This window comes from Bombina bombina, chromosome 8 (assembly GCF_027579735.1).
Source record: "Bombina bombina isolate aBomBom1 chromosome 8, aBomBom1.pri, whole genome shotgun sequence".
NCBI classification, from domain to species: domain Eukaryota; kingdom Metazoa; phylum Chordata; class Amphibia; order Anura; family Bombinatoridae; genus Bombina; species Bombina bombina.
Window position 1 is genome coordinate 3,643,265 of NC_069506.1, and position 22,291 is coordinate 3,665,555.

General features: G+C 36.6%; 1 protein-coding gene across 1 annotated transcript in view; it reads left to right on the plus strand.

The window, feature by feature from the left end:
• POU2AF2 (POU class 2 homeobox associating factor 2) overlaps positions 1-12,708 on the plus strand; it is a 101,746-nt gene extending 89,038 nt beyond the window's left edge. The window contains exon 5 of the mRNA XM_053690007.1: positions 12,313-12,708. Within this exon, the coding sequence (XP_053545982.1) occupies positions 12,313-12,708 (396 nt within the window). The remainder of the gene's footprint in view (positions 1-12,312) is intronic.
• The last annotated feature ends 9,583 nt before the right edge of the window (positions 12,709-22,291 follow it).

The window sequence follows — 22,291 nt, forward strand, 5'->3', positions numbered from 1 at the left end:
CCTACTTACCACCTTTGTTATAACACTGTACAACATATAAACAACATTTGCCTACTTACCACCTTTGTTATAACACTGTACAACATATAAACAACATTTGCCTACTTACCACCTTTGTTATAACACTTTACATCATATAGACAACATTTGCCTACTTACCACCTTTGTTATAACACTTTACATCATATAGACAACATTTGCCTACTTACCACCTTTGTTATAACACTTTACATCATATAGACAACATTTGCCTACTTGCCACCTTTGTTATAACACTGTACAACATATAGACAACATTTGCCTACTTGCCACCTTTGTTATAACTCTGTACAACATATAGACAACATTTGCCTACTTGCCACCTTTGTTATAACTCTGTACAACTTATAGACAACATTTGCCTACTTGCCACCTTTATTATAACTCTGTACAACATATAGACAACATTTGCCTACTTGCCACCTTTGTTATAACTCTGTACAACATATAGACAACATTTGCCTACTTGCCACCTTTGTTATAACTCTGTACAACATATAAACAACATTTGCATACTTACCACCTTTGTTATAACTCTGTACAACATATAGACAACATTTGCCTACTTGCCACCTTTGTTATAACTCTGTACAACATATAGACAACATTTGCCTACTTGCCACCTTTGTTATAACACTGTACAACATATAAACAACATTTGCATACTTACCACCTTTGTTATAACACTGTACAACATATAAACAACATTTGCCTACTTACCACCTTTGTTATAACTCTGTACAACATATAAACAACATTTGCCTACTTACCACCTTTGTTATAACACTGTACAACATATAGACAACATTTGCCTACTTACCACCTTTGTTATAACTCTGTACAACATATAAACAACATTTGCCTACTTACCACCTTTGTTATAACACTGTACAACATATAGACAACATTTGCCTACTTGCCACCTTTGTTATAACTCTGTACAACTTATAGACAACATTTGCCTACTTACCACCTTTGTTATAACACTGTACAACATATAGACAACATTTGCCTACTTACCACCTTTGTTATAACTCTGTACAACATATAGACAACATTTGCCTACTTGCCACCTTTGTTATAACACTGTACAACATATAAACAACATTTGCATACTTACCACCTTTGTTATAACACTGTACAACATATAAACAACATTTGCATACTTACCACCTTTGTTATAACACTTTACAACATATAGACAACATTTGCCTACTTACCACCTTTGTTATAACACTTTACATCATATAGACAACATTTGCCTACTTGCCACCTTTGTTATAACTCTGTACAACTTATAGACAACATTTGCCTACTTGCCACCTTTGTTATAACTCTGTACAACATATAGACAACATTTGCCTACTTGCCACCTTTGTTATAACTCTGTACAACATATAGACAACATTTGCCTACTTACCACCTTTGTTATAACACTGTACATCATATACACAACATTTGCCTACTTACCACCTTTGTTATAACACTTTACATCATATAGACAACATTTGCCTACTTACCACCTTTGTTATAACACTGTACATCATATACACAACATTTGCCTACTTACCACCTTTGTTATAACACTTTACATCATATACACAACATTTGCCTACTTACCACCTTTGTTATAACACTTTACATCATATAGACAACATTTGCCTACTTACCACCTTTGTTATAACACTGTACATCATATACACAACATTTGCCTACTTACCACCTTTGTTATAACACTTTACATCATATAGACAACATTTGCCTACTTACCACCTTTGTTATAACACTGTACATCATATAGACAACATTTGCCTACTTACCACCTTTGTTATAACTCTGTACAAGATATAGACAACATTTGCCTACTTACCACCTTTGTTATAACACTTTACATCATATAGACAACATTTGCCTACTTACCACCTTTGTTATAACTCTGTACAAGATATAGACAACATTTGCCTACTTACCACCTTTGTTATAACACTTTACATCATATAGACAACATTTGCCTACTTACCACCTTTGTTATAACACTTTACATCATATAGACAACATTTGCCTACTTGCCACCTTTGTTATAACTCTGTACAACTTATAGACAACATTTGCCTACTTGCCACCTTTGTTATAACTCTGTACAACATATAGACAACATTTGCCTACTTGCCACCTTTGTTATAACTCTGTACAACATATAGACAACATTTGCCTACTTACCACCTTTGTTATAACACTGTACATCATATACACAACATTTGCCTACTTACCACCTTTGTTATAACACTTTACATCATATAGACAACATTTGCCTACTTACCACCTTTGTTATAACACTGTACATCATATACACAACATTTGCCTACTTACCACCTTTGTTATAACACTTTACATCATATACACAACATTTGCCTACTTACCACCTTTGTTATAACACTTTACATCATATACACAACATTTGCCTACTTACCACCTTTGTTATAACACTTTACATCATATAGACAACATTTGCCTACTTACCACCTTTGTTATAACTCTGTACAAGATATAGACAACATTTGCCTACTTACCACCTTTGTTATAACTCTGTACATCATATACAACATTTGCCTACTTACCACCTTTGTTATAACACTGTACATCATATACACAACATTTGCCTACTTACCACCTTTGTTATAACTCTGTACAACATATAGACAACATTTGCCTACTTACCACCTTTGTTATAACACTGTACATCATATACACAACATTTGCCTACTTGCCACCTTTGTTATAACTCTGTACATCATATACACAACATTTGCCTACTTGCCACCTTTGTTATAACACTGTACATCATATACACAACATTTGCCTACTTACCACCTTTGTTATAACACTGTACATCATATAGACAACATTTGCCTACTTACCACCTTTGTTATAACACTGTACAACATATAGACAACATTTGCCTACTTGCCACCTTTGTTATAACTCTGTACAACATATAGACAACATTTGCCTACTTGCCACCTTTGTTATAACACTGTACAACATATAAACAACATTTGCCTACTTACCACCTTTGTTATAACACTGTACAACATATAAACAACATTTGCCTACTTACCACCTTTGTTATAACACTGTACAACATATAAACAACATTTGCCTACTTACCACCTTTGTTATAACACTGTACAACATATAGACAACATTTGCCTACTTACCACCTTTGTTATAACACTGTACAACATATAGTCAACATTTGCCTACTTACCACCTTTGTTATAACACTTTACATCATATAGACAACATTTGCCTACTTACCACCTTTGTTATAACACTTTACATCATATAGACAACATTTGCCTACTTACCACCTTTGTTATAACACTTTAAATCATATAGACAACATTTGCCTACTTGCCACCTTTGTTATAACTCTGTACAACTTATAGACAACATTTGCCTACTTGCCACCTTTGTTATAACTCTGTACAACATATAGACAACATTTGCCTACTTACCACCTTTGCTATAACTCTGTACAAGATATAGACAACATTTGCCTACTTGCCACCTTTGTTATAACTCTGTACATCATATAGACAACATTTGCCTACTTACCACCTTTGTTATAACACTTTAAATCATATAGACAACATTTGCCTACTTGCCACCTTTGTTATAACTCTGTACAACTTATAGACAACATTTGCCTACTTACCACCTTTGTTATAACTCTGTACAACATATAGACAACATTTGCCTACTTACCACCTTTGTTATAACTCTGTACAAGATATAGACAATATTTGCCTACTTGCCACCTTTGTTATAACTCTGTACAACATATAGACAACATTTGCCTACTTACCACCTTTGTTATAACTCTGTACAAGATATAGACAACATTTGCCTACTTGCCACCTTTGTTATAACTCTGTACATCATATAGACAACATTTGCCTACTTACCACATTTGTTATAACTCTGTACATCATATAGACAACATTTGCCTACTTACCACCTTTGTTATAACTCTGTACATCATATAGACAACATTTGCATACTTACCACCTTTGTTATAACTCTGTACATCATATAGACAACATTTGCCTACTTACCACCTTTGTTATAACACTGTACATCATATAGACAACATTTGCATACTTACCAACTTTGTTATAACTCTGTACAACACATAGACAACATTTGCCTACTTACCACATTTGTTATAACTCTGTACATCATATAGACAACATTTGCCTACTTACCACCTTTGTTATAACACTGTACATCATATAGACAACATTTGCATACTTACCAACTTTGTTATAACACTGTACAACATTTAGACAACATTTTCCTACTTACCACCTTTGTTATAACACTGTACATCATATACGACATTTGCATACTTACCAACTTTGTTATAACTCTGTACAACATATAGACAACATTTGCCTACTTACCACCTTTGTTATAACACTGTACATCATATACGACATTTGCCTACTTACCACCTTTGTTATAACACTGTACATCATATACACGACATTTGCCTACTTACCACCTTTGTTATAACACTGTACATCATATAGATAACATTTGCCTACTTACCACCTTTGTTTTAACACTGTACATCATATACACAACATTTTGTCTATTCAGCAACTGAAATACATTCAATAGGACTCAACCTCACAACCCTATCATCCTCATCCTACAACAGATCCACTAATTATGAGTTTATATCACTATAAATGCAGAAATATTTTTTAAAGAAACACAATGGTCTTTATTAACCTACAAGAAGCACCGAGTGTCGTTCTTTGCAAAAGCTTTCACAGGGTTTTCAAGTTCCAGTCCATTCTTATTAATACAAAGAGTTTATGTAGCGCAGATTAAAAACAAACTTGCAAACCATGTAACAAAATACAAATTCAGCACTTTGTAAGAGGCTTAACTAATGACATTCCAATGCACCAGAAAATACTTTTCACACAGATTTTAGGATTTATCCAACTCAATAGCCACAACTATAAAAAGCTGAAATTAATCCTTATTGCTATTCTGTTCCTACAGCAGTACCTCCCTAAAACCCAATAGAACATATCTCCTATTACAAATATCATTATCTAGTCATTCCATTTCTGGACTAGCCAATTAGTAAATTTACTATTATTTGCTAAATATCGTAGAAAAGTAAAACTTAAACTCTTATTACTGTCTTTTTTATTAAAGTGCAAATAAAGGAGATAGTATTGCATGGTCCGAGATCAAGATGTCATTTATCTGAGGAGTGTACGCTAGTAAAATAAGGTTTTCAGAAATTAAAATAGAATCAATCCTAGAAAATGTGCAGAATGATTTCAATTCACAACAGTACGTACGGGAATCCGTTAATTTAATCCTCCATACATCATTTAGTTTTAAAAAGGTTCCAATGGCAAAAAAACAGCAAGTCATTCAGAGCACCAAACAAAATGAAATAAAATTCAAAGGATTCTCTATTGATATTACATGGAGTAAAAAAGCGTAAAATACAGCAAAAGGCAAGTTGTGCTATGCGTTTCGGCCGTCAGGCCTTATTCATAGACATTTATAGTTTTAAAAAGGAACATAGCTTTCAGAAATATTTAGCGGCTTTATTATAAATATGTATTCGCTTAAGGGACATTCTATCTAATTCAGGGCAGAGGGACATATTAAAATCGCCACCCATTATCAAATTACTGTGACAAAAAGGAAATAATTTAGACTTGATTTGGTCGCAAAGATCCGAAGCAAAATGGTTCGGACCATAAACATTCCATATATTAAATTGTTTATTATTGATCGAAATTTGGAGGATAATGAATCTAGTGTCTGTGTCCAGTTCAATATTAATTATTTGGTAATCTAGCTTTTTATGTAATAAGATTGCTACCCCACATTTTCTATTGACGTATGGCGTCCCCAAGACCTCACCAACCCTTTTTGTTTTTTTAATTTATTTAGTTCAGCTTCTTTAAAATGAGTCTCTTGGAATAACACAATGTCAGGATTTGATTTTCCCAGATGTTAAATTATTTGTTTATGTTTAATAGGAGAGAAGATGCCCCCAATATTTCAGGACACAATATTTAAACTATCTGTCATTATAGATAACTACTGCATTGTGGATGGAGAAAAACAAGCAATAAACAAACAAAACAAAACAAACAAACCCCTCCCCTAGAATGCATGCCCCTCTCTGGACCACAGCTGGGAACCAAAGAGGGAACACTATTACTCCAGAGATTGTTGGGTCCATGCCCATGGCCTAAGATTTTCTATTTATGGGCCAAAATACAATAATAGCTATCATCAAGGGTTATCTGTTAAAAAGAAATTCTTTAGTTTTGTTAACATTTTTCAATACAACCACTTTATTATTATCTTACTGTGATCTTAAAGGGGTAAAACATTCTAGCTTTCAATACCATATTTATTAGCTGTGTACGATATAGTGACATTTATTTCCTTCTAGCTTGTATCTCATTGTATCTCATTAGAAAAGTCCTGAAATATTAACAATCTGTTGTTATCTATAGTAACATCTTTACATTTCCTATAACATCTCATTAGTTAAATTTTGTCTTGAAAATGTAATACTCTAAATATTAGCATTCTATATCGAGCTGATCCATCTGAGTTCAATTTTTTGCCTCCCACCCTGTGTGCCCTTTCTATAGTTAACGGCAATTTTTCCTGGGGCATACCTAGGGCCTGAGGTAGGGATATAGAGGTGAATTTAATTAGGTCACCATACAAGGTGTTTTCAAGGTGTTATTGCGCCTAGCGCGGTCCTCAAAGTCTTCTTATCTTATCTGAAGGCTGTTATATGTACTGTCTTGTTTTTGGATAATGTTATCTTGTGTGTTGACCAGATCTTCCAGATCAGAAATTCTACTCTCAACCTCCGTAATCTCATTGCATACTGACTAACTTCATTAGACAGAGTTGAAATCTCAGTAGTAATACAACCCAACTCTTTCTTTATCATATCAAACTGAGGAGAAAAGTATTCTGGAAGTTGGGATATTAAAGAGAGGTTTTTCTGGAGGAGCAGACTGTGCTAATAACTTCTAAACAAACATCATTATTGTTTTACTTTCTTTATTTCACCTTAGCAGGTATTATGGGTGATTTAGATTTCACCTGAGTGACATATGTTTCCATTAAACTAAATATAACAAATTATCACACACCAAGTTTGTGTTTAAAGTAGTGAAAAACGAAAGTACAGTCAATTTGGCTGAGTGATTTAAACCAAGATCTGTGCAGTGGGGTCTATAACCCCCTTTTTTTCTTTTTATAAGCAACAAAATGTAGTAATAAAGTGAATAGTGAGAGAGAAAAATGAGCCCTGAAACAAAAAGGCAGCTCTAAATGTTTCCTGTAAAAAAATATAGTTTACAAAAGTATTACGCTACGGTGTGCATACAGAGAAGCACATATTATGAAGTACAGTTTTATATATATAAAAATAAAAAAATAAAACAGCCTGGAAATTACTCTTCACCTGCACAATACTACCTTAAATAAGGTCTCTAATAAGATTTAGATTAAATAGGAACAATATTCAAAAGTTCCCAGCAAGACATCAGTTAACATATTAAAGGGATGATAATTTTGTAGTTTAAAGTTTTAAGAAAACAGGTAAGATAGACTATAACCTGTGAAAAAGATGTTAGCATAATAAAACATACATCAAATAAATAAATTAGCACACGGCACAGAGGGCTGAGCTATATGTTAGTGTCTCTTTGGACAGGTTGTATTTATCATAAAATGATCCAGAATATCTTTTGTCCAGAAGCCCTATTTGAAAGTGGTAGTTGTCCAATAGTTGAACAAATTCCAGCCCGGACTTGGGGTAATAATCAGATGAAGTTTTACCGATCAATGGGCCCAAAAAGAGATAAGTTTTCACCGGGCTATAGTAATGAATGCAAATAAGAAAACGTTGTTAAACCATCCAGGAAATGCATTAATGTCCCCTACAGAGGAGAAAGGGCTTTTTGTGAACCTCTTAACAAGCCCAGCAAAACTAAACAGACTTGGTAGCAAATTTTCAGCTCATATAGCACAGTCTCATGAAATGAGTAAATACATATAAACTCTCTTGATAGGATGTGTAGAGGGAACCAAGTATACTTGTGAACAGTAGTGACCCACGAGATGACTCCACAGGCAGGTAAGCAGCTTTATCAAGCCTAGACCGGACTCTTCTTACCAGGGGGTAATGGTAGCTTGAAAGTTATCCGTCACACCACAAAGTATGGCTGTTAGGCCCAGATCACTCCAAACCTTAACGTCCCCACCTCAAGTGGCCACCGGAAAACTAGCTGGAAAGTTTCCTTTGATCAGGAGTCTCTCTGACAGGCAAATGCTGTAATCAAGCCTCACAGCGTGCATCTTAACTTGCCGCTGCTACTGCTCTCTTTTCCCTTCAGCAGTCTCTGGGAGCATGTACTACCACACCGTTGTCGTGTAGGAGCCGACCTCTGCCGTGAGCAACAATTGGCTCAGTGCCCAAAACTAGCACTCCAAGCCGTGGATGACAAGGGTCTGTCAACTGGGAGTGATCCTCAAGGCGCGGTTCTCCTGAAACTGCTGGAGTAACTACAGAGCTACATGACTCAGATGCCCCTCCTCCACAGGAAGTCTGTTGTGTTAGCCAAATTATTTCACTCTGAATATTTCTTATTATGGTAAAATAGAAACCTTCTGGAAGCTGTGAAAGCAGTATTACGGAGTCAAATTAAATCATATATGTGTCATTGGAAAAAAATATATAATATCATGGAATTACAACTGGCCTCTCAGGTTAAAAATGCATTCAGGAAATATAGAATGGACCCTTCCAAGATGAATTGGGATAAATATGAATTAGCTAGGTCTGAAAAAGATATATTTTTTTAAAACAGCACTCTATGTTAGAGGATATTAAAATAAATTGTTATTATCAAGGATTTTATGGGTGCTCTGCAAAGATTTTTGCCAAGCTAGTTAAAAACAAGAAAAGTAAAAATTATATCACAGCCATTAAAGCCGGTAGTGCTAAATACACGAATAATAAGGACATTAGTAAAAACTTTTTTTAATTATTACCAAACGCTTTATTCTCGTAAGGATATACATGCTGGAAATAAAGAATATTTTTGGTCAAAACTAACGGTCCCTAAAATTTTAGGATCAGAATTAAGTAAAGTGAATGCCCCTATATCAGCTGAAGAAATTAACTTAACCATTAAAAAAGCTAAACTAAATATGGCAGCTGGACCTGACTGGCTACCAATTAAATTTTATAAAATACTAGCAGAAGACATTAATCCTGTGTTAGTTAAACTATTTAACAATTATTATAACTCACCTAATCTAATTTCCAACTATTTTACTGTGGCAAATGTTTTTTTAATCCGTAAAAAAGGGAAAGATGTAAGAGAGGTGTCATCCTATAGGCCAATATCGGTTCTTAATTTGTACTATACAATTTTCACTTTTATTATAGCGGATAGACTTACGAAATGCCTTTAACAAATTATACATGAAGACCAGACAGGCTTTATGAAAAATAAAAACTCTTTGATTAATCTATGAAAGGTTATGACCTCAATAGATTACTTTTGGAATAAATGCTCACCAAAAATGCAAAAAAAGAATAGAAAAGGAGAAAAAGATGTCGCTATTCTAACAGTCGATGCTGAAAAGGCATTTGACTCCATTTCCAGGGATCATCTGTTCTTTTCGTTAGTTCAGTTTGGTTTTCATAGACAGTTTTTGCAATTCATTCATAAAATATATAATACACCTTATTCTTCACTTCTCATCAACGGCACCCTTTCATCTCCTATTACTCTTAGTAGAGGTACTAGACAAGGTTGCCCCCTGTCCCCCTCCTTTTTAATATTTCAATAGAGCCACTTGCGATTTGGTTAAGGCAGGAATTAAAAGGAATATGAGTCCGCGCTTTTTCTTTAAAGACTCTGACTGCTATATGCAGACAATTTACTAATTTTTTATTGAAGATTCAAGCTACACCATTCCTCAGATCATTCACCTTCTTTCTACATTTAGTTCCTTTTCAGGTTATACAATTAATTTGAATAAGAGTGAGCTTCTTTGGATTATTCAATCTAGGAATTAGTTGTCAAAACCATCCGTTTAAAGTCACTAAATCAATTAAATATCTAGGCATTTTCCTGCATAGAAACCTGAAACATTGGTATAAACTAAACTACCCAATAGTGTTTCAAAAACTAATCTTCGACTTGAAAAACTGGACATCTTTTCCTTTATCACTTTCTGCCAAGGTGAATTTGATAAAAATGATACTTTTTACTCGGGTTCTGTACCTGTTACAAAATGTGCCCCTATTTACACTTAATAGAGATATTGCACTTGTTTATGCCGCATGTTCAAATTTTCTTTAGCCCAAACAGAAGCCATGCCTGGCACTCTCCAAACTATCGCAAAAAAAAGAAGCAGCGGGTTAAGCTTTTCCAGACAATAAGTTGTATAATATTGCAATATTGGCTAGGATAGCTTTAGATTGGATTACGGAAGCAAACTTTGTTTCAGCCTCAGGGCTAGAGTGCACTCTGATCTTTCCGTTCTCGCCATGTGCAATTCTCCACTGTTCTATAAATAAGTTACCCATTAATATCTCTAACTTGATTTCAATTAAAAATGTGTTTATTGCCTGGCAAAGGTTTTGCTCATGTTTGGAAGTTGATTTTAAATTTTTAAAATTTTTGCCTATAGGGTAATCCTGAATTTATGCCGGGATTTCTCATATGCTGTCTTTAACTCTTGGTCCTCCAAGGGACTTAACTATGTAAGTCAAGTATTTAGTGAAGATAATATAATACTCCCCTTCAATAAGCTGATGCAAAAATTTGATATCCTAAAATCTAATTTCTATGCATTTTTGCAGTTAAGGCATTTTATCAATACTCATGAGTGGGAAGCGAGGGGATTATGTCGATGGTCTGGGATCAATTAGTTGATTCAAAAATACACGGCTGGAAAACATTCTATTTCATTAATATATAATATCATGCTGGTCAAACAGGGTCACATCTATTTAGATAAACTAGTTACCTACTGGTCAACATATTTTCCATCTCTAGATAAGGATATTATTAAACAGAGCTTTTCTAGAATATTCAAATCTGATTTTCCTATAGCCTGGAAAGAATTACATATAAAATGTGTTAATAATGTCTACTTTTCTCCTGCTAAGATGTTTAAAATATTCCATACTATAATTTTTTTTGCCCTAGATGCCGTTTAGACAGAGTAAATACTTTGGCCCCTATTTATCATGGTCTTGTGGACCTGATCCGATACTGTGGATCAGGTCCACCAAACCTCGCTGAATACGGCGAGCAATACGCTCGCCGCATTCAGCATTGCACCAGAAGCTCACAAGAGATTTGCGGCCAATCGGCCGCTAGCAGGGGGTGTCAATCAACACGATCGTATTCGATCAGGTTGAATTCTGTCCGCCGCCTCAGACCAGGTGGACAAGTTATGGAGCAGCGGTCTTTAGATTCCTTATGAAGAGCCTTCAGGCACGCCGGAAACAAGGGGCCTCAAGCTCCATACGGAGCTTGATAAATATGACCCTATGGATTTAATATATACTTTGTAAAGACCTTGGTATACTGTCAACTCCTCTATTGTATAAGTACTGTACATGAATATGAATGTATCGCTTTTGATTTTCAATGTACTTTTTTCTTTTCTTTGTATTGCCACTGTGCTTTGTTTTTGACTTGTCTGGTGTTTTTTATTATAAATAAATATATATTAAAAAAAAAACAAATATCCTCATCTAAATCTGCCCTTATGTGGCCCCCCACTATGTGCAATCCTCAATCCAAAATGCCACAAACAAAAACCCCCAAACATAACTTCACAACGCTAAAATCTTGGTGACAGTTCATTGTCCTCACCAGGAATCTGGTTTCTTCTCTAGTTAGCACCAATTCATATTGAGCTCAACTGTGTCTAGCTATTCAAAGGGTTTTGCTCTTATATTTATTCATTGTGGGGGATGTTTGATTGAATGAACTGCTCACTTTATATCATTTTACACCTCTGTCTCTTCATAAGGAATTTAATGCAATATAGTGGCACAGGGTACCCCAGGACCCCAGGGCTGACATTGTAGGTAATTAGGTATTTTTATTTTGCAAGTATATATTTTGTACGTTTGTTGGTTGATTTAGTCATTTGTTTTTATAGAGAGAATCATGGGAGCAGACAGTGCCTGATGGAATTACCCAGCTAGATGCCCTGTGTGCTGACACCTCACAAGCCGTTTCTTCATCCACAAATTGTCTCTCACCAGAATCAGGAGGAACTCACTACAGAAGCTCAAGTAGAGGGTCCTCTCATGGAACTCAACCCTACTCTTTTCATGCTCTTGATGATGCACATTACTCTGCTAGCTTTCCTTCAGCCTCCTCATATGCCTTCTCCCCTTTCATGACTGTTGCCAATGATTTGACCCCTAAAATGGTTCATCATCTGCCTTCAGAGGACTCTACAGACACAAGTTCTATTCAAGACAATTCTACTTGGCCAAAGGATGATGTGACTACAGTATGGGGACCCTATGAACTGAGAAGGAGTTATTGAATATACTGCTTTTTGTTAACTCGCTGAGCATTTATGAACCCCAGAAGAGTTAGTTGCTAAATCTTATTTGATATATAAAGCATTCTGTGAGGATTCGTCAAAACCACGTTCGCTCTTGTTGTTCACATCTCATTTAAGAGTTTTTTTCTCTATAAGCATCTCAGATGGATACTTTGAGTCAGTCTCTCTTTTAGGTCTATTCCCAGTGTTGTTCCAGGGGTACGCACCAGCTGTGAACTAATTATTCTGCAATAGCCTCATAGAGAAAAAGTCAGTTGGAAAGTTGTCTCTTTTGGCATATATTTGCAATTTAAACACAATTGTTATAATAATATTATATTAAACTTTATTTAAGGTCCCTTTAAAAGTCAAACTTGTCTAATTTTAAAGTCAGCCAAAGTCTGTTTCATTTTTAAATAAGTCAACTTTCCAGGAATAAATTTATATTTAACTGACTTGAAGCAGTTGAGTTTGACTGATTCCTGTTTGGGAACAGACTTTTTTTTTATCTTGTTTTACCCATGTCCATGAATTAGCAGCCTACTGAATATGGGGAATATATAGCTTTTATCTTAAATGCTACATAAAATCAATATTGTTTTACTCATCAAGAAATAGTAAACAGAATGACCCAGAAAGGACTTGGATCTTGTTAAAGTAGACTTTACTGAATATTCCCTCTGCTCTGGGTAGAGGACTATTTGGGGTTTGTTATCAGATGTGTGTCTATTAGATAATGAAACCTCTAAGTGCATAAGAAATTTACATTCAAAATTAATGTTTTACTACTGGAAACTTTCTTTTTTACTATATGTTATTCTTTACATTTTCTATCTCTAAAATATATACTAATGAAACATTTTGTTATTAAAAGATAACACAACATGTGTGTGGAATGCTCATTGCATACAGACAGTGAAACAGAATAATTTAGCTTTGTGCATTAAAAACTAAACTTGTGCATGGTTGAAAAGTTTGTTACCATTAACAAAAATCTTACTCATTAGCATTTGCACAATTTAAAAAAACTATCTTTCAATGTTAACAGAACATAAAACTCTCTGATTGAATTTGAGTAAATTACTAGCTTAAAAAGGCACAGAAATCACACAGCTGCATGTTCCAATAGCTCTAGTCAAAGTGAAAAATGTCTGAGCCTCCTCTAGTCTCCCACCTCTCTATGCTAGGTTAAGGCTTGATTAGACAAGCATAAATTACTAAAATCCAACATTTAGTGGCTATCACTAACATCAGTTAATAGTAATTTTATGTCAGGAGACAATGGACACATAAATTGTCACACCAACTGTACATCATTACAAACAAAGCAGCTGATTAACCAAACAATGTAACACTTCGCCCCCCCCCCCCCTTTCCTGCACCTTTTTTGGTGCCAAATGGACAAACAAATTGATTTCATCAACCAGTCATTAGTTCTTTGTCCGTTTAATACAAAAATGTATTTGGCAGTTCGTATAACAGTTGCCAACTTCAGACAAATACACATCTCTAGTAATAATAATAATAATATCTAGTAAAAACATTTTGTATTTTTTTCTTTTATTATTGTTTTTCCCTCTTTTTTCTATAATTTATATTGGTAAATTGTGTTTTTTCAACTGCCCTCAGAGAGGCAGTGGGCTTATCTTGCAGAATCAATGTTGACCCTGCAAATTCCTACATAATGATTGCTTGAGATTAGTTATATCTGTATAATTTATATTTATATCTGCACACAAAAGAGGATGTACATAAACAGAAGTCAGTTTAAGAGGTGTATCCCTGGACTACTAAATGAAGCAAACTCTTTTAAATGTTTTAAAAATGTGTTTGGGGATACTTTGCATTACATTGATTCATTTTCTGCCTATGTATCCTGTGTGTATATAAATGACTATAATATGAATAGGATGTACAGGAGATATAGTATAATCTTTTAGAGGAGGGGTCACTATACTAAGCATCAAGGATAAAAAAAACTCACACCCTGCACTTTAACAACTGCCTCATAAATATCTATCTATGAATAGCTCAGGATAATCCTGTTTGAAAAGAACAGAGTTAGCCTCTGATGATCTGAAGTTTTAGGTGCCTATATCACCCTGAGTGTGGCGCTTTACAGATACTGGGCGGGTAGACAGGGGGTAACAATATGTCCTGCAGAAACAGCAAAGGAGAAAAATATATAGGGCCCGATTAATGAACGATTAATGAAGCAAATTAGATAAAAGCAGTAAATTGGAAAGTTGTTGAAAATTGTAATCTCTGTCTGAATCATGAAAGAAAATATATATTCTTTTTTCTGTACCTATAAGATAACTAATGATGCATGTGCGCTAACCCAGCACCACGTTAGACTTAAAGCGTGCAACCAGAAAGGTGAGTTACGCATATTTTGCATTCCAATGTTCTTCACATAGAAAAAAATATAATTTTTATTATTAAAAATATATATTTCTGTATATATCTGATAATGTTGATGCAAAATATATACAGGTATCTATACCTATCTATCCATATGAATATATACAGGTATCTATACCTATCTATCCATATGAATATATACAGGTATCTATACCTATCTATCCATATGAATATATACAGGTATCTATACCTATCTATCCATATGAATATATACAGGTATCTATACCTATCTATCCATATGAATATATACAGGTATCTATACCTATCTATCCATATGAATATATACAGGTATCTATACCAATCTATCCATATGAATATATACAGGTATCTATACCTATCTATCCATATGAATATATACAGGTATCTATACCTATCTATCCATATAAATATATACAGGTATCTATACCTATCTATCCATATGAATATATACAGGTATCTATACCTATCTATCCATATGAATATATACAGGTATCTATACCAATCTATCCATATGAATATATACAGGTATCTATACCTATCTATCCATATGAATATATACAGGTATCTATACCTATCTATCCATATAAATATATACATGTATCTATACCTATCTATCCATATGAATATATACAGGTATCTATACCTATCTATCCATATGAATATATACAGGTATCTATACCTATCTATCCATATGAATATATACAGGTATCTATACCTATCTATCCATATATATATATATATATATATATATATATATATATATATATATATATATATATATATATATATATATATATATATACAGGTATTTATACCTATCTATCCATATGAATATATACAGGTATTTATACCTATCTATCCATATAAATATATACAGGTATCTATACCTATCTATCCTTATGAATATATACAGGTATCTATACCTATCTATCCATATAAATATATACAGGTATTTATACCTATCTATCCATATGAATATATACAGGTATCTATACCTATCTATCCATATGAATATATACAGGTATCTATATCTATCTATCCATATAAATATATACAGGTATCTATACCTATCTATCCATATGAATATATACTGGTATCTATACCTATCTATCCATATAAATATATACAGGTATCTCTACCTATATATCCATATAAATATATACAGGTATCTCTACATATCTATCCATATGAATATATACAGGATACCTATCTATCCATATAAATATATACAGGTATTTATACCTATCTATCCATATGAATATATACAGGTATCTATACCTATCTATCCATATGAATATATATAGTTATCTATATCTATCTATCCATATAAATATATACAGGTATCTATACCTATCTATCCATATGAATATATACAGGTATCTATCCATATATATAGGTATCTATACCTATCTATCCATATGAATATATACAGGTATCTATACCTATCTATCCATATGAATATCTATACCTATCTATACCTATACCTATCTATCCATATGAATATATACAGGTATCTATACCTATCTATCCATATGAATATATACAGGTATCTATACCTATCTAACCATATGAATATATACAGGTATCTATACCTATCTATCCATATGAATATATACAGGTATCTATACCTATCTATCCATATAAATATATACAGGTATCTATACCTATCTATCCATATGAATATATACAGGTATCTATACCTATCTATCCATATGAATATATACAGGTATTTATACCTATCTATCCATATGAATATATACAGGTATCTATACCTATCTATCCATATGAATATATACAGGTATCTATACCTATCTATCCATATGAATATATACAGTTATCTATACCTATCTATCCATATGAATATATACAGGTATCTATACCTATCTATCCATATGAATATATACAGGTATCTATACCTATCTATCCATATGAATATATACAGGTATCTATACCTATCTATCCATATGAATATATACAGGTATCTATACCTATCTAACCATATGAATATATACAGGTATCTATACCTATCTATCCATATGAATATATACAGGTATCTATACCTATCTATCCATATGAATATATACAGGTATCTATACCTATCTACCCATATGAATATATTCAGGTATCTATACCTATCTATCCATATGAATATATACAGGTATCTATACCTATCTATCCATATAAATATATACAGGTATGTATACCTATCTATCCATATGAATATATACAGGTATTTATTAGTGATGTCGCAAATTGTTCGCTGGCGAATAGTTCCCGGCGAACATAGCTTGTTCGCGTTCGCAGCGGCGGGCGAACATATGCGATGTTCGATCCGCCCCCTATTCGTCATCATTGAGTAAACTTTGACCCTGCATCTCACAGTCTGCAGACACATTACAGCCAATCAGCAGCAGACCCTCCCTCCTAGACCCTCCCAGCTCCTGGGCAGCAGCCATTTTAGATTCATTCTGATCCTGCATTGTTAGTGAGAGGAGGGACAGTGTAGCTGCTGCTGATTTTTTAGGGAAATTGATAACTAGGCTAGTGTATTCAGTGTCCACTACAGTCCTGAAGGACTCATCTGATCTCTGCTGTTTGGACAGCACCCCAAAAAGCCCTTTTTAGGGCTAGAACATCAGTCATTTTTTTGTTTTTTTTGCCTGTGTAATTTTGACTGTGAAACATCAGTCTGCTAGTGTAATCTAATTGCAGTTGCCTGCCTGCCAGCGTGTGCCAGGCCCACTTGCCAACTAGTGCCACCACTCATATTTATTGTAACAGGAGTGTAAATATTTAAAAAAAAAAACTTTTTTGACTGTGAAACATAAGTCTGCTAGTGTAATCTAATTGCAGTTGCCTGCCTGCCAGCGTGTGTGCCAGGCCCATTTGCCAACTAGTGCCACCATTCATATTTGTTGTAACAGTAGTGTAAATATTTTAAAAAAAAACTTTTTTGACTGTGAAACATCAGTCTGCTAGTGTAATCTAATTGCAGTTGCCTGCCTGCCAGCGTGTGTGCTAGGCCCACTTGCCAACTAGTGCCACCACTCATATTTGTTGTAACAGTAGTGTAAATATTTTAAAAAAAAACTTTTTTGACTGTGAAACATCAGTCTGCTAGTGTAATCTAATTGCAGTTGCCTGCCTGCCTGCCAGCGTGTGTGCCAGGCCCACTTGCCAACTAGTGCCACCACTCATATTTGTTATAACAGTAGTGTAAATATTTAAAAAAAAACTTTTTTGACTGTGAAACATCAGTCTGCTAGTGTAATCTAATAGCAGTTGCCTGCCTGCCAGCGTGTGTGCCAGGCCCACTTGCCAACTAGTGCCACCACTCATATCTGTTGTAACAGTAGTGTAAATATTTAAAAAAAAACTTTTTGACTGTGAAACATCAGTCTGCTAGTGTAATCTAATTGCAGTTGCCTGCCTGCCAGCATGTGTGCCAGGCCCACTTGCCAACTAGTGCCATCACTCATCTGTTGTAACAGTAGTGTAATTTTTTTTTTTTTACTTTTTTGACTGTGAAACATCAGTCTGCTTGTGTAATCTAACTGCAGTTGCCTGCCTGCCTGCAAGTGTGTGTGCCAGGCCCACTTGCCAACTAGTGCCACCACTCATATTTGTTGTAACAGTAGTGTAAATATTTTAAAAAAAACTTTTTTGACTGTGAAACATCAGTCTGCTAGTGTAATCTAATTGCAGTTGCCTGCCTGCCAGCGTGTGTGCCAGGCCCACTTGCCAACTAGTGCCACCACTCATATTTGTTGTAACAGTAGTGTAAATATTTTAAAAAAAACTTTTTTGACTGAAACATCAGTCTGCTAGTGTAATCTAATTGCAGTTGCCTTCCATGCCAGCGTGTGTGCCAGGCCCACTTGCCAACTAGTGCCACCACTCATATTTGTTATAACAGTAGTGTAAATATTTAAAAAAAACTTTTTTGACTGTGAAACATCAGTCTGCTAGTGTAATCTAATTGCAGTTGCCTGCCTGCCAGCGTGTGTGCCAGGCCCACTTGCCAACTAGTGCCACCACTCATATTTGTTGTAACAGTAGTGTAAATATAGTTAAAAAAAACTTTTTTGACTGTGAAACATCAGTCTGCTAGTGTAATCTAATAGCAGTTGCCTGCCTGCCAGCGTGTGCCAGGCCCACTTGCCAACTAGTGCCACCACTCATATCTGTTGTAACAGTAGTGTAAATATTTTAAAAATAAACTTTTTTGACTGTGAAACATCAGTCTGCTTTTTTGTGTCAGGCTCACAGCGTATACTGTGCCCACTTGCCCAGTGCCACCACTCATATCTTGTTTAATAGTAGTGTAAGTGTACATTTAAACAAAATAAACTTTTTGGATTGTGAAACATCAGTCTGCTTTTTTGTGTCAGGCTCACAGCGTATACTGTGCCCACTTGCCCAGTGGCACCACTCATATTTTGTTTAATAGTAGTGTAAGTGTACATTTAAAAAAAAATGACAGGCAGAGGCAGGCCACCCCGCAGGTGCCGTCGTGGTCGTGGTGCTGTGATTCCCTTTGACCCAACAATAATGCCCAGTGTTCAGAGGCCACGTATCATGAACACGAAAAGTTCTGAGGAGGACCTAGTTGACTGGCTAACACAGGAACCCAATCTTCTACAGCTTCCGCTCGGAACCTTGACGCACCATCCACCTGTAGCTTAGCTTTGGGCACCTCTCAAGTGACCACCCGCCCGCCTGCCGCCACCACCAACACTAGCACCACAGCCGCTTCACTTGATCTGTTAGAGGAGTTATTGACACATCAGTTTGAAGAAATGAGTGATGCGCAACCATCATTGACAGAGGATGTAGATAACAGTGATATGTCTCAGTCAGGCAGCATTACAGACATGGACGTACGGTGTGATGATGATGATGTTGTACCCGCTGTTGCTTCCTTTGTTGATTTGTCAGATACAAGTGAAGCGGTTGATGATGATGCGTCCGTGGATGTCACGTGGGTGCCTGCTAGAAGAGAAGAAGAAGAGGGGGAAAGTTCAGATGGGGAGACAGAGAGGAGGAGGAGACGAGTTGGAAGCAGGGGGAGGTCGTCGCAAGGAGCTAGTGGCACAGTCAGACAGCATGCATCGGCACCCGGAGTCAGCCAGACAGCACGCCAATCAACGCATGCTGTTGCCACCACCAGAATGCCGTCATCGCAGAGCTCAGCAGTGTGGCATTTTTTTGTGTGTCTGCCTCTGACAACAGCGATGCCATTTGCAACCTGTGTCGTGGGAAGTCCAACACCCACCTAGGTACAACTGCTTTGCGAAGGCACATGATCTCACATCACAAACGCCGATGGGATGAACACATGAGTAGAAGCAGCACACAAACTCAAAGCCGCCATCCTCCTCCTGGTCCAGCATCTTCAGCCACGTCAACCACTGCTGTCCTCCTTGCCCCCTCTCAACCATCCGCCACTCCGTCTCTCTTTCGTAGCAGTTCCTGCTCATCTGCCCACAGTCAGGTGTCTGTCAAGGACATGTTTGAGCATAAGAAGCCAATGTCCCAAAGTCACCCCCTTGCCCGGCATCTGACAGCTGGCTTGTCTGAACTCTTAGCCCACCAGCTTTTACCATACAAGCTGGTGGAGTCTGAGGCGTTCAAACAATTTGTAGCTATTGGGACACCGCAGTGGAAGGTACCCGGCCGAAATTTCTTTGCACAAAAGGCAATCCCCAACCTGTACTCGATTGTGCGAAAGGAAGTAATGGCATGTCTAGTACACAGTGTTGGGGCAAGGGTCCATCTGACCACTGATAGCTGGTCTGCAAAGCATTGTCAGGGCAGGTATATCACCTACACTGCGCATTGGGTAAACCTGCTGACGGCTGCCAAGCATGGAATGCGTGGCTCTGCAGAGGAGTTGGTGACACCACCACGACTTGCAGGCAGGCCTGCTGCCACCTCCTCTACTCCTCCTACTCCATCCTCTTCCATAACCTCTTCCTCGGCTGAGTCCTCTTCTGCTGCTGCGTCTTGCTCCACATCAATGGCACTCCCCCAGCTCCGCAGGTACTATTCCACATCCCGGATACGGCAGTGTCACGCCGTCTTGGGGTTGACTTGCCTGAAAGCAGAGAGTCACACCGGACCAGCACTCCTGTCCGCCCTGAACGCACAGGTGGATCAGTGGCTGACTCCGCACCAACTGGAGATTGGCAAAGTGGTTTCTGACAACGGAAGTAATTTGTTGGCGGCATTGAAATTGGGCACATGTGTGTAATCTGATCGTACAACACGTTGTGCATAAGTACCCAGGTTTACAGGACGTCCTGAAGCAGGCCAGGAAGGTGTGTGGCCATTTCAGACGTTCCTACACGGCCATGGTGAATTTTGCAGATATCCAGCGGCGAAACAACATGCCAGTGAGGCGCTTGATTTGCGACAGCCTGACACATTGGAATTCAACACTCCTAATGTTCGACCGCCTGCTCCAACAAGAAAAAGCCATATGAGTATTTGTATGACCGGGGTGCTAGGACAGCCTCTGCGGAGCTGGGGATTTTTTTGCCATGTTACTGGACGCTCATGCGCAATGCCTGTAGGCTCATGCGTCCTTTTGAGGAGATGACAAACCTAGTCAGTCGCACCGAAGGCACCATCAGCAACATCATACCATTTGTTTTCTTCCTGGAGCGTGCTCTTCGAAGAGTGCTGGATCAGGCTGTAGATGAGCGTGAAGAGGAAGAGTTGTGGTCACCATCACCACCAGAAACAGCCTTATCAGCATTGCTTGCTGGACCAGCGGCAACGCTGGAGGAGGATTGTGAGGAAGAGGAGTCAGAGGAGGAATGTGGCTTTGAGGAGAAGGAGGAAGACCAACCACAACAGGCATCCCAGGGTGCTCGTTGTCACCTATCTGGTACCCGTGGTGTTGTACGTGGCTGGGGGGAAGAACATACCTTCAGTGAGATCACTGAGGACGAGGAACGGAACATGAGTAGCTCGGCATCCAAACTTGTGCAAATGGGGTCTTTCATGCTGTCGTGCCTGTTGAGTGACCCTCGTATAAAAAAGCTGAAGGAGAAGGACCTGTACTGGGTGTCCACGCTACTAGACCCCCGGTATAAGCATAAAGTGCCTGAAATGTTACCAAATTCCCGCAAGTCGGAAAGGATGCAGCAGTTCCAAAATAAATTAAAAAGTATGC